This window comes from Mus pahari, chromosome 3, assembly GCF_900095145.1.
Source record: "Mus pahari chromosome 3, PAHARI_EIJ_v1.1, whole genome shotgun sequence".
Lineage (NCBI taxonomy): Eukaryota > Metazoa > Chordata > Mammalia > Rodentia > Muridae > Mus > Mus pahari.
In genome coordinates this window covers 13,544,405-13,558,172 of record NC_034592.1, presented here as the reverse complement: position 1 = coordinate 13,558,172, position 13,768 = coordinate 13,544,405, and the positions used below count along the sequence as shown (strand labels likewise).

At 50.7% G+C, this 13,768-nt stretch overlaps 2 protein-coding genes across 4 annotated transcripts; one reads left to right on the top strand and one right to left on the bottom strand.

Moving 5' to 3' along the window:
* Positions 1-142: 142 nt before the first annotated feature.
* On the bottom strand, positions 143-7,338 carry Pmpca (peptidase, mitochondrial processing alpha subunit). Its single transcript, XM_021193634.2, has 13 exons — positions 7,223-7,338; positions 6,551-6,753; positions 6,379-6,458; positions 6,112-6,194; positions 5,548-5,642; positions 4,811-4,911; positions 4,102-4,365; positions 3,776-3,868; positions 3,570-3,688; positions 3,389-3,479; positions 3,194-3,256; positions 1,521-1,665; positions 143-487 (listed from the first exon to the last, which is right to left on the bottom strand). Exons 1-13 carry the CDS (start codon positions 7,288-7,290, stop codon positions 318-320), a joined length of 1,575 nt encoding a protein of 524 aa, XP_021049293.1. The 5' UTR covers positions 7,291-7,338; the 3' UTR covers positions 143-317.
* Positions 7,339-7,343: 5 nt separating this feature from the next.
* On the top strand, positions 7,344-13,694 carry Entr1 (endosome associated trafficking regulator 1). Of its 3 annotated transcripts, XM_021193635.2 has the most exons (10): positions 7,344-7,506; positions 7,590-7,739; positions 8,100-8,168; positions 8,845-8,960; positions 9,181-9,588; positions 10,398-10,471; positions 10,831-10,942; positions 11,282-11,344; positions 11,639-11,778; positions 12,779-13,694. In XM_021193635.2, the coding sequence occupies exons 1-10, from the start codon at positions 7,437-7,439 to the stop codon at positions 12,873-12,875; spliced, it is 1,299 nt and encodes a 432-aa protein (XP_021049294.1). In that variant the 5' UTR covers positions 7,344-7,436; the 3' UTR covers positions 12,876-13,694. The 3 variants fall into 3 exon arrangements, with proteins under 3 accessions (XP_021049294.1, XP_021049296.1, XP_021049297.1); XM_021193637.2 differs by lacking the exon at positions 7,590-7,739; XM_021193638.2 differs by lacking the exons at positions 7,590-7,739; positions 8,100-8,168.
* The last annotated feature ends 74 nt before the right edge of the window (positions 13,695-13,768 follow it).

The window sequence follows — 13,768 nt, the reverse complement described above, 5'->3', positions numbered from 1 at the left end:
GGTTTCTGCCAGTGGTTCTAGCAGTGGGGCGGCCCTGTGCGATGCCTTGTCTCCCTAGAGCCCCGAGACTTTCTAATCTTTGCCAGCCTGCCTTGCTCCAGAAGTGTCTAGTGGCAGACGCTAAGGAAACACACTTGTTAGATGAAGATCAAGCTGCTTGTGTTTGAGACACACAAAGGTGCAGTGGCAACAGTAACGTTCATTCAAGTTTCCAGAGTTTCACTGTTGGCACTGTTCACACAGCTAGCAATCCTTATGCAGTGTCTACACCAACAGTAACATGCACACACGCATTCTGCAGCCAGCCCTGAGGGACTCTACCGGAACAGCCGGTATGTTCTGGGCAGGCGCCCATCTCTGCTGGACAGCGCTGCCTGGATGTGCTCATAGGTGGGTAGGTCAGTCAAATCACCCAGGGCGGCCACAGCAGGCTTGCCACGGAGCATCTTGGAAGCAACCCTCTTGATATCTTCTGGCTTCACATTGCCTACAACAGAGAGTAAGAGACAGTGAGGGCAAGAGTGGAGTTTCCATCTCCATCTCAAACTGTGTGCACTCTGGACAAGGAGCCCTGATCTGCATCATTCCCACCACTGGGGGGCGCGGGTGAGGGCTGCTGAGGGACTGACCAAGGTATGTCAGTCAAAGGAACTACAGTGGCTTAAAATTATTTTCCAAGATGAGTAGTGTATGTATGTACTCCAAGCACTGGGGAAGTAGAAGCAGGAGGCTCGAGGCTCAGGATCAACACCAGCCTGGACTACAGTAGACCCTGTCTCAAATCCCCTAAGCAACAGCAGCAGCAAATATTTTCAAACATGAAGGCAGCCAAGCAGGGTAATGTACACTCACAGCTAAACAGAAAGGTCTAGAGTTTAAGGCCAGTCTATGAGACTTAAAAGCAACCCAACGCTGGAGGGCATAGCCACCCATCAGGAGGCTCATGTTTAGACAGAGTGGGTTGTCATAAGTTCACTTTATTTTCCAGTCTGAAGAAAAAAACCTAGACTCCTTCCCTCAGTATTGCAGACAGACGGACCCACACCCAGCAAGCATAGCCTTCAGAAGGGATCTCAGCAATCCATCCTCTAGAACCCCAAGGTCAGCATTTTCTAGAGACGAGGCTTCTCCTGAGGGCAGGACAATCACCTGTCCTAGAGCACCAGGATTCCCACACCCAGGCAGGTGGGCTGAGTTGTCCTCAGAGGGCAGGTGACAGTACCCAACCTGCTCCTACCTACACTTCTGTTCCAAGCCTCACACCCAATTCCCAAAGATGAAACACAAGACACACTGTCAGAGCCACAGGACAGAGCCTGTAACAAGTTACATTATCCCAGCCCAGTGATGGATGCCACCTTCCCAAGGCTGAGGAGCCTAATTATTAGTACAGGATGGAGTTTGCAAAGGACTTTGGGGAAGCCCGGGGTTGTGGTATGGCAGACAACAGGAGACCCGTCTGTCTGTCTGCATCAGGGCAGTCTCAAATGAGCCCAAGCCAAGCTTTTGGGCATACTCACGAATGAGTGTACACAGCTCGTGGGGCAGCTTTCTTGAATGTGTAGCCAACACCTGCCTCCCCACATCCTCAAAAATCACCGGCCTGGACTCCAGGTTCATCATGAGCATGGACATCAGCTGTGTCTTGGCCCGCTCTAGCTCCACCTGAGGACCAAACACCACAAGTCACCTCGACAGCTGGCTCAAGCTGGAAGAGGGGATGACCCAAATATGTCCCAGTAAAGAGGCCTCCATGTGCCCAAAGATGAGTAGAGTGGAGGGGCTGTCCCAGTCTGGTTTCCAGTCTGGCACACTCCGAACATGGGAGGAACTACACTGGAAAAGCCTTCATCACACCCAGGACAGAAACACATGTCCAATTTCTGCCGCCTGTCTGAATCACGGGAGAGCAACAGGCATCAGGAAGCCACACCCAGTTGCACAGAAAACCAGAGGTTGTTGATGAAGCAAAGATTCTGGTGGGCAGCGTCCTAAACATAGGACCCAGGCCACTATCATCTGGTGCTACCAAGGAGGCAGCAGAATCAACAGTTGAGCCTCGGGCCAGGTGTGAACTTCAAATGTGGCACCAAAGAATCAGGACCACAAGGGACAGAGCAAACTGGGTGTGTAGGCACTTGCCTGTAAGGCCAGCATTCAGGAGGCAGGGGGCAAGAGAACTGTGAGCTCGAGGCCAGCCTGGCTATCTTATTAGTCTTTGTCTTAACACAACTTATTTAAGACTTATGCAATTTCAGGCACTTTTTTCTTTGTTTTTTCGAGACAGGGTTTCTCTGTGTAGCCCTGGCTGTCCTGGAACTCACTTTGTAGACCAGGCTGGTCTCAAACTCAGAAATCCGCCTGCCTCTGCCTCCTGAGTGCCGGAATTAAAGGTGTGCACCACAACACCTGGCTCAGGCAGACACTTAATACTGAGCCATACTCCCAGACCCAGACCTTGGTTTGTTTTAGACAGTCTTATTACACATTACTTTAGATTGGCCTTGAACTCATCACCTCCTACCTCTCCTTCCTGAGAGTTGAGGTCATAGACATGCATATAAATTCATTGAGAGCTGAGGTCATAGACATGCATATGAATTCATTTCTTTGCTTTGCAGTTTTCATTTTTAAGCAGATTTTTATTTTTCAATAATGTTGCCTTTTTCTCCTTAAAAAGCCAGTATGTGGTATGTGACCACTGAAGAAAACTTGTCCTATGCAGAAAGACAAAAATGCATGCTCAAGCAAATCACCTTGCTTTTATAAGCTCTGGCCAGGAAGTAACAAAACTTCCAAATATTAACTAAAAGACAGCCAGGCAGTGGTAGTGTACACCTTTAATCCCAATAGTTGGGAAGCCAATCAGGTGGCTCTGAGTTCAAGGTCAGCCTGGTCTACAGAGCAAGTTCCAGGATAGACAGCGCTACACATAGAAACTTCATTTAAAAAAAAAAAAAAAAAAAAGTCAACAAAAACTTGGGTTCCAACATAAAATGGAGCCAAGAAAGGCCTAGGAAAAACCCCCGCATTCTTGTTTGGCTTGTACAATGACGTTTTAGCTCATGGCCATTCTGTAGGAACAACTTAGAGAGGGACACTGCCCTTGGGGAGGCACAGGGAGGCTCAGCCTGTGGCTCCTTCAGCTCCGTGACTTGCTAGATCAGGGTGCAAGGGATGCTCCAGGCCTTACCAAATCCACCGTCCTGCCCATCAAGATAAACTCCTTTGTGATGATTTCTACCATTTCTCGAACCTACAAAAGAGCATGAGATGAGGGTGTGAGCTGCAGCCCTGGCCTGCTGACCCCTGCTCCCCACCCAGAGCTCCAGTACTACTGAGGAGTGTCCACTGAAGTGGGCTAGACAGACAGGAGTGCCATCCTCACTTGTCTTGGGTCTGCGCTGGCATGAATGCATAGGAGGCCTGTGTCTTCATAGCTGTGGTGGTAGGAGGTTGCATTGTACATCCAGTGGTGCCTGTGAGGGGGACATATGGTGTCCAGTGAAGGTGACAGGATACCTGGAAGGTGTCAGCACAGTCCATGCTCTCAGCAGCCTAGTACTCACCGATTGAGCACATTGAGATAGAGCCTGGAGAACATGCCTTTGCCAGGCCCTCCAGCTGAGAAGGAGCCCCCTCCTCCCATCATCATATTCAGCACAGCAAAGGGGATGAAGTCCTCCTCCTATGGAATGCAGAACCATACCAGTCAGTGCCAGTCCGCCACAGTTGCTTGACCCCACTGGTGCACCCGACCTATACCTGGACTCACCAGGAAGGAACAGCTCTCCAGTCCCACCATGATGTGTGTGAGCTCTGGAATTGGGGTTGGGCCAAGGCTGACATTTGACATGTCTCTCTCCACCTGCAAACAACCAGACACATGTCAATAAAGCCAGCAAACTTCTACTACAAAAACAGCCACACTCAACCAGATACCAAGTAACCTCAGCCCTGTCACCTCTGGCTTTGAACAGGAGATGTGTTCATACTGTCGTAGTGCTGGATTGCACACTAGCGAGAAGCATAAACACTTCCATCAACACACACACCCAGAGAATACATGGTCAAGTCCTGAGAGTTTTCCTGCCAAGTTACCTTGATGATCCCCCCAGTGTACTGTGCCACTGATCTGTCCACGTCCACCGTTCCAGGGGCTCCCCACGCAGGCTCAGCTCCCAGGAGGTACTTTCTGGCACATTCTACCAGGTGCTCATGCTCCACGCCCACCCCAGCAAGCACCATGCGGTCAGGGGTGTAGTAGTTCTTCAGGTAGGAATGCAGCACTTTTCGATCAATCTTCGCTATGTTTTCTACAGGGCAAAACCGGTGCAGGCCCACTGTGTTTTCCCTAAAAGCAGCCTGAGGCAAGCAGGAGGAGAGCAAACCCAAGTGAGAAAAATCAGGTCCCCACCATGGCCTACCACCACATCTGCGACAAAAGCCTGGGCGTGATCTCCAGGCTGGCTGTGTTTCTAGAAGCAGCAAGTTTACCTCAGAAGACTTGAAAAACGCATACAAGAGACACACAGATGGAAAGGAATGACTGTGGTACCCAGAGTGGGAACAGCTACTACTGCGACATGGCCGGCTCAGAAGCATACAGCTTTGAGAGCTGGCGCATGTGCCCCACAATCTTAGCACAAAGGAAGCCAGGGCAGGGAGATGGTGAGTTCAAGACCAAACCTGAACCAAACAGCAACTATCTCAAAAACAAAACAAACACAAAAGCAAAAGCCCACGGAGCTAAGCCTGTTCTGTAAACCTAACCACCCGTGAGGCCGGCAGCGGCGGTGGGAGGCTTTACTTCATGAATCATCTCGGTGAGCAGTGGCTCTGGATCAGGTCTCATGTTCAGGTCCTCAAGTTCAAACTGCACAGCCATCCTCGTCATCTCAATTTCTTCATCTGCAAGAGTCCAGACAAGGATTTGGCCTGAACCAGCAAGGAAGAAGACAGCCCTGACCCGAGCAGCCAAGCCCGGCCCGGTGCTATCATGCTAGCGAAAGCCTGGAGCACCTGCAAGGGAAGAGGCCACGTGAAGATTAGGGCCCAGGCCTCTTGCCTTGCTCTGTTCTGCAGACCTGTGGCTCTGCTCCAAGCTCAGCTGCCTTGCCTGCTGTCAGGACACAAGGTGGATGTGGTAACACTTAGGAACCAGACACCACCTGAGTCAGGGCTCCATTCTTCAGCTGGAGACATTCGGCCAGGCTGCTATGAAACTGGGCAAAGAGCAGCTGGCAGGGCTAGCCCTCTCGCATCCTCCTAACAGGACTCAAAGGCTTGGAGGATAAAGGAGACCATGCAAGAGAAACTTCTGTTTGCACATGGAATGAGGGACATTTCTGAGCAGAACTTTAGTAAACCCCTAAGGTCTTTTTTAGATATATGAAAGTATAAAACATTGTGTACAACACTACAGGCTTTTTTAAGCACTGGCACTCCAATGACTGGCACACGAGTGCCCGGCTCTAACAGTGCCTCCCCACATGAAGTTACAGCCCTCCCAAAGCTCCCCCTGACCACCCAGCCTCAGGGCCACACCTGTCAGGCGGGGGTGCAGAACCACATCAGCCAGCAGGCCCACCACAGTGTCCAAGCCTTGGCTGTCAGCAGACACAGCATACATGGTGGTGTCTCTGAAAGGAAATAAGCCACAATAGTAGGTGCTAGGTTTACACCAGATAACAACTCGGACACTGAGGCCCTTCATGCCAGCAAAGACTCTACCACTACCTCTTCCTTGGGTGTGGAGGCCTTATAGGAGCCACAACTGCCCACGATGAAGCTTTCCATAAGATACTTTGGAACCAGAGGAAGCCTCTCACTCCGGGCTTCCTAGGCCTGGACAAATAACCAGCTGGTCTAAATGAAGACTGGTTTCACATGGACACATGCCTAGCTTCAGATAGCCATCAGCGGCCTGCCTGTTTGGCTTAGCATTCTTCACAGGTAGGCCTGGACAATTAAAGGTCAAAGGATGTCACAGCAGAAACCAGTATGGAATGCGTTCTGTCCCCAACACTCCATCAGGCATGCTGTTGATTTTCAGAGAGACTCCAGGAGACTGACCAAGGATGAGGACATTTACAGACGGACATAAAATACCTTGAGATCTGGCAGTCGCAGATACCACCATGTTTTTCCAGTGTAAGCAGAATTTCATCTTTGCTGTCAAATCGCGCAGTGGACTATAAAAATAATTAAGCTTAAGTAAATAACCCAAAATCCACTAAGTGTACGTTTGCTTTCAAACACACAAAATCATGTCAGAAGTCTTTTGTGAGCACCAACTTCATATTCAGATGCTTAACTAATACAAGTTCTTAAAAAGGAAAACTGAAAACTTATGAAAATTCCAAATTAGACACTGACCGAAAATGCCAATTTTTCCAAAAAATGAGCTATTCCACTAAGATATTTCGCTTCATATCGTGATCCTGAATTAATAAGAACTGGCAATAAAAAGAAAATTGACAGGTTAAGCCACATATTCAAAACATTTAATCAACATAAAGTTTTCAAAACATTGGCCAATAGAACTTACTTCCTACAGTACAGAATTGTCCAAACTTATTTTGAGATGCCACACGAAGCCCATTGTCCAGAGTGGTAACTTTGGTTTCAAACTTTTCCTGTCCATCGACTGTAGCAAAAATAGGTTTGGGCACTCCAGGCAAGGGAGAAGAGAGGGGGATGTTGGGATAGGTGGTGCCACTGCTGAACCGTCTGTGTGCAGGAGATCCAAACCTACAGCAGAGCAACAAAATAGAGCTATTTAGTCTTATTTATGTCACGGATGTATGTTCATCACAGGCATGGCCGCTGTCCATGGAGGTCAGAAGAGGGCCTTGGATCCCCTGCAAGTGGGGTTATAGCTGGTTGTGAGCCACCAAATGGGTGCTGGTAGCCAAACCCAGGGGAAGCAGTCAGTGAGCCTAACTACTGAGCCATCTCTCCGACCCGGTTTTTGGGGCTTCACTGCCCACTCTCAACAGCAGGCTGCGTGAGAAACGAGTTCCTGTGCTTCGCCTTGGTCTGGAAGGCTCCAGCCGAGTGACTCTGCCGACCTCTCCCAATCAGGTTCCAGTCCCCAGCTCCTTCTCCAGGCCCAAGGCGCCTGTGCTCTGATCCAGGGCCCATTCTTCTCTTCCAGTTCCCCCCGGTACCAACTCCCCCGAGTCCTCCCTTCCTCGCACCGAGACGGGCCTCCACTCACCTGGGCCGCGCGCACAGCACCGCAGATCCCCGGAGCAGCCGCGCAGCCGCCCACACCGCCGTCGCCATCGCGCCGCCGCGCTTCTGCGGTCACTTCCGCTTCCGACCCCGCCCCGCGGCGTTCGGCGCTGGCTTCCGGCCCGCCGCGCCGGATGAGGCAGGAGCCGGCTACCGCTTTGCGGGCCATGGGGCCGCGGCCGGGCTAGGGCGCGGCGATGTCGGGCTACGCGCGGCGGCAGGGCGCGCCCCCACTATCGCGGACGCGGAGCCTTGTGGTTCCCGACGGTGAGCGGCGCGCGGCTCGGGCAGGGCCGGGGGGCGCGGGCGGCGGCGGCTCGCGGTGAAGCCGCTCTCGTTGTCGCTTACAGCTCCTGCGTTCTATGAGCGCCGGTCTTGTTTCCCCCAGCTAGACTGTGAACACCCCCATGGCGGGGACCTGCACCCCCATCTCTTCGGCTTTCGGCCGACGTTTATGTGCTATGTGCCCAGCCCGGTGCTGGCTTCGGTAGGAGACACAGGTGAGAGTCGGGGCGCCGGCCACAGTGCGGAGCTGGGCAGCGCGGGGAGCCCTCCCCACAGCCCGCCCGCCCGCCCCAAGGCAGGAAGGTAGTGCCCGGTGGAGCTCGGAGGCCACTTGAGCCCATCGGCTTGGGCAAGGCCAGGGGCTGGACCTAGTGGGTCTGCGTTCCACCTGCTGCTGCTCTCAGAGCGCGCAGGAGTGTGTAGTTTACCGCGTCCAGCCTCGGAAGACAGCCTTCTAGTCCCAGACCGGAGGCTGTAAGTGGGAGTCAGGCGGCTGCGGTCTTCACCTCCCTGGACAGACGCTGCAGTCATAAGGCTTGCTGTGATCACGGTGAGCTGACCACGTCTTTTTGCAGATTTTGGCTATGGAAATGGGAAATGTACTAAACAATGTCCGTCGGGAGCCCAGGAGACGCACTTTGGAGGTAGAGTCGCTCAGTGATTCTTCCTTCCCTCTTCCTCAGACTCGGTGCCTGGCAGTGGTCTGGCCGTGGGCTTTCAGGATGACAGGGTTTAAGGGGGTTATATATCTGGAACCCAGAAGAGCAGTGGAGATGGACACCCAAGGATTGAAGACTGAGTGTGAGGGCAAAATAAGATGTCAGAGGTGCCTGGGAGGTACAAAGGCAGCAGGATACAAGTCACAAAGAAGCGACATAAGATGTAGGTGTTATGTTATGAGACCCACTTAAGCAACTGAGTCTGATAGGTGTGGGGATAGAGGCTGGTCAGCTAGGGTAGTTGGAGAAAAGGTCAGAGGAAGGGCTGGCATAGAGCAGTTCCTGGCACTGTGGCATCTCAGCAACTTTGAATCCCCTACAGGAATAGCCTTCAGCCCTGTGTGTGTGTGTGTGTGTGTGTGTGTGTGTGTTGGTAGTCAGCCTCAGCAACCTACAGGCTTTATGGGGAACTGGGCATAGGACTCAGAGGTAGACCAGTTACCTGAATGTGGGTGGACCCCTGAACTTGATCTTTGGCACAGCATTTTTTGTTTGTTTTAAGGTGGCAAGGGTTGTAGTGTTCTTTGAGTCACAGTTGAAATGTAATGGTAACACAGGATGTTGGGCCCTTTCACAGTCTCTGTGGTGTTCATTTTTTCAGGTGACAAACTTGAAGACCTTGAAGAAGCCAATCCATTCTCCTTCAAAGAGTTTTTGAAAACCAAGAACCTCAGCCTGTCAAAAGAAGACACGACCACCAGCCAAATTTACCCGAAGGTACATCTGGGAAGCTGTCAGTGGTTGCCTTAAAGGACATCTCTTGTACCTTACAGCTTTGGAGGCAGACCCTTGAGTGTGGGGAGCAGAACAGGGCAGATATGGCTGCTGACGGAGAGACTGTGGGTGGAACAGCTGCTTGGCCCCTTTTGGTAGATGAGATGGCCTTCTTTGTGGGAGCATTGGCTTCTGGTCTGCAGTGTTTCTCTCCACTTTTTAGGAAGCCTCAAGGCACCCCCTGGGGCTGGAGCACAGCTCCCCTGACTCCCAGCCCATGGGATATGGCCTGGAATCTCAGCAGCCATTTTTTGAAGACCCAACAAGAGCCAGCAACCTAGAGGAGGAGGAAGAAGATGGATGGGATATAACCTATTTGCCATCTGCTGTGGGTCAGACTCATTCCTCTAGAGCCGCAGAGAACTCGTCGCCCTGTGACACCTACCTTTCCTTTTTCTCCGACGCATCAGAGCTGGCAGGTCCCGAGTCTTTGCCCCCATGGACACTGAGTAACACTGACTCCAGGGTCTCCCCAGCATCTCCAGCTGGGAGTCCGAATGCAGACTTTGCAGCTCATGAAGAATCCCTAGGGGACAGACACCTGCGGACGTTGCAGATAAGTTATGAAGCAGTAAGTGAGGGCATTGTGGCACCCAACACAGCTGAGGTGTATTGTGGAGAGGAGCTGCAGTCATCTACCTCCTGGGTGGCCTGGGCTCAATGCCTCAGACAAGGCAGTTAGTCATATAATGGCTTGATGTAGAATTGCCCTGAAGAGGGGCATAGAGATATAGATAGCTCAGTGGTAGGTTTTTCCTAGTATTTGGGAAGTCCTGGGTTAGATCCTGAATGCTGAAAAATAAGAGAGAAAAAGGAATTTCTTTATGGAGAGCTCTTCCCTGGGTTTGTTTTGGCTGTGCAATTAGTATAGCATACTGAGAAGTACTGTGGTGAGCTGAAGAAACGGTCTATTGGAAGTGTTGGCTAAGAGTCGTCTTGCTGAACGCCCCACATGATAGAAGGCCTTAAAACCATAAGTCACCTAGAAAACTTAAAGTGTGTGGCCACAGGTCATCTTCTCTACTAAGGGCTTGAGGGTGTTTCCATTTGACCTGGGATGTTTATGTTCCAGAGCTGGGCATGGAAGTGCACAACTGTCATCCCGGCACTTGCAAGGTGAAGGCAGGAGGAACAAAAGTTCAAGGCCATTCTTGGCTACATGGGAACAAGTTCAGGGCAACCTAGGCTGCAGGAGATGCTGCCTTCAAAGAGCCATTTCATGGACAAACGGGATGCGTCTTCACACCTCCAGCCCCGCCCCAAATGCATAAGGTTCCACCTCCAGACCCACTAAAGAGAATATTTCAGAACAGAAGTATGTTCCGCTTGTGAGGGAGACATACTGGGTGTCTAATGAGGAATTTTTTTTTTTTTCTACAGCTGAAAGATGAAAACTCTAAGCTCAGAAGAAAGCTAAATGAGGTTCAGAGCTTCTCTGAAACTCAAACAGAAATGTATGTAAACTTATAGTTAGGCATCACCTTAAACCCTCCTCTACCGGTAATTCAGGGAACCTGGTTCCAAGGGCTGAGGCGCCTAGCTGCTTGTCGTCCCTAACCCTAAAGCCGCAAACATACTTTCCTGTTCTGCTTTAGTGTTCCTAAGACAGTCAGAGTTTGAGAAAATGGTATCTGGGCCTTCCACTGAGAGCATAAAGCTATTCTGGCTAGAGGCCATTGGCACCCTGTGGCTGCCTGTAGCAGTTGCTCCATCCATAGGCTCTAGTGGGTTTCACCAGCTAATCAGGCTAAAGTGCTGCTGGAAGCATTCTTGACAGTGCTGGAGTACTCACCTCAGTTTCTCCTCTACTGAGGGTGAGGACGCTCGAACGGAAGTTGGAGGCAAAGATGATCAAGGAGGAGAGAGACTTCCATGACCTCGAGTCAGTAGTCCAGCAAGTCGAACAGAACCTCGAACTGATGACCGTACGGAGGGGCTCTGCTCTGGGGTAGTGGGCAGGGGCTGGGCTGCTGCTGCAAAAACACACTTGTAACTGTTGCCAGAGTCCACAGCAGGCGGCTCTCACCATGCTGAGTATGTGAACTGTGGTAGGCCAGCATATCCTGACACTGTGAATGGGTTCTCTCTCGGGGTGGGTGGTCCCTGATGCTGGTGAGCAAAGACAAAGCCCAGGTCCCGGGGTGGGCACCCATGGGCAGAGGAATCAGGAAAGTAGTTATAGTTCACTGCTGCCTACTGAGGTAAGTGTCCTGTATTAACACGCCTTGGTGATGTGCATTGTGTTTATTTTTTGGGCGCCACAGAAACGGGCTGTAAAAGCAGAAAATCATGTCTTGAAGCTGAAACAGGAAATAAATTTGCTTCAGGTAAGTAAAGAGAAAGGGTTAGCTGTTACTGTGCTTTATTAAGTCTCGTACATGTGAGTTCAGGGAGGGAAAACTAATGTAGGCCAAGCACATCGATGTTTGCTTGTAATTGGAGCATTCAGGAGGTTGAGGAAAAGGATAGTCGTACATTTAAGGCCAGCCTGGGCTACAGGGCAAGAAGCACCTGTTTTGAATAGGCCAGGGCCAGGCTCGTCCCCATGTCCAGATCTGTGCCTGTTGTGATACAGAGGTGTGGCTGAATTGCATTATCACTAACTTCGCCCTTCTGTCTAGGCACAGCTCTCAAACTTCAGGCGAGAAAATGAAGCCCTGCGGTCAGGCCAGGGTGCCAGCCTTTCTGTAGTGAAGCAGAACACCGATGTGGCCTTGCAGAACCTCCATGTTGTCATGAACAGTGCACACACATCCATAAAGTGAGTCCCCGGATGGCCTGGCTCCCAGATGTTGTCGCTCTACAGTCTGGCTAGACCAGTAAGGGAAAGGTGCTGACCGGCTCAGTCATACTATAGGCAATCAAGTAAGAGTAGTCTCTCGTTTTTGAGACAGGGTCTCACTCTGTAGCGCTGACTGGCCTGGAGCTATGTACACTAGGCTGACCTTGAACTCACTCAGGTCCTTCTGCCTCTGCACTGAAGTGTTAGAGTTAAAAGCATGAATCCTTTTTGAGGGTTTTTTATTTTGTTTGGGTTTTTAAGACAAAGTCTCCCTGGCTTCTCTGGCCCTCTGTGTAGACCAGGTTAGCCTCAGATTCAGATTTCCTGCTTCTATTCCCCAAGTTCTGGAACTTAAGGTAGGCATTATCATGCCCATTTTAGGATTTTTATTTTTGATGTTCCAGAGAACCTTCCCACTAATAGGTGTGGATGATGCCATGACTCTGAATCCAGCTTCTTTACCTGTACACACTGCAGCTCTAACCGAAGGGGAGAAGTCTCTCACAGTGAGCATACTGTGTGCTAGTCAGTTGGTGATGATAATGGTGATTAAACACTCGCCAAAGCTGCAGCTTGTTAAACCTGTCGAGATGTAGTTAATTCATCTGACCTATTAAACACGAAAGCAAAGTAGTCCACCTGATAGCTTTCCTCATGACTAGAGATGGGACTTGCCGCGTGACTGCTGCCCACGTCATTGAGAGCACTGCACCATCAGCTTGGCCTAAGCAAAGAACAAAACTCAGAATCAGTTTCTGATGAACTTGTCTGGCTTGCCACCTGCCACCTGCCATCTTTAGTTGCCTTCCCTAAGCTTCACTCTAGGGTGGCTGGCCCGTGCACAGGCACATGGGCCTGAGGGCAGCGGCATAGTCCAGTGTAGCAAACCTGGTTGATCTCTCTGGGCTCTCTCCTTTAGCTCTGTCTCTGGCTGCCTTTGCACAGCTGGAATAATGGCCCTGGTCTCTCTCTGCTTTAGGCAGCTGGTGTCTGGGGCAGAGACACTGAACCTTGTTGCTGAAATCCTCAAGTCTATCGACAGAATTACTGAAGTTAAAGATGAGGGGGACTCTTAAGAAGCTCTTCCTGCCACCGGGTCCTGTCACCTCTGCGCCGAAGGCACCACACATCTTCCAAATGTGTTCCTATCTATGCAGTCCTCACCAAAGCATTTCACAGCCTAAGCATGTGACTGGCCACCTGCAGTATGGGGCTCCTTTCCACCAGTTGCACCTAACAGTTTACATGAAGTCCCACTGTTTGACAGACTCACTGATTTACTGGAAGACATTTTTATAAGATCCGGCAACTTTTAGAAACCACTAAAGCTGAAACGACAGTTTTGTAAGAAGCGTCTCTCACTGTCCTCTCAAATTTAGCTCTAGGATGAGGTCAGGCTCAGCCTCAGTTTTATCAAGGGGAACACTAAATGAGCCAGTGTGTAAGTGAGCAGCCTGTACAGAGACGCCTGCCTCACTGAGGCCACACCACTTGGTAGGTGCTTCTGTCCTCCCACCAGGACCATAGGACCAAGGTCACACACTGTGCACATTGCAAAGCTTCATACACTCACTACTGTGTGCTGTCGGCTTTGGAAAGCCATTTGGAGCTATTGGTTTTGATGCACATTAATGTGTGTGCCTTTTGCGTAGTGCAGTTCAGATTGGAATTAAAGCACACACCCACCTTGGGGGGGGGGGTCAACACCAGCTCTTTGGGCTGGCTGGCTGGATTTTGAAGGGTAAGCAAGACATAAGCAGCACCCTGTGCTGTGCTGAGGGGTCAAGGTTTGGGGGCCACTTTCCTATAGTTTTTTTTTTTTTTTTAATTTTTCTTTTTCCCCTCCAGTTGAGATCGACTGCTTTCTTCTCTAAATAAATCCTGAAGATCATTTATACTGCCTTGTCATCCTGGCTTACTCAGGGATTCATGCTTGAGAGCTACCCTGCTCTTTTTTTTTTTTTTTTTT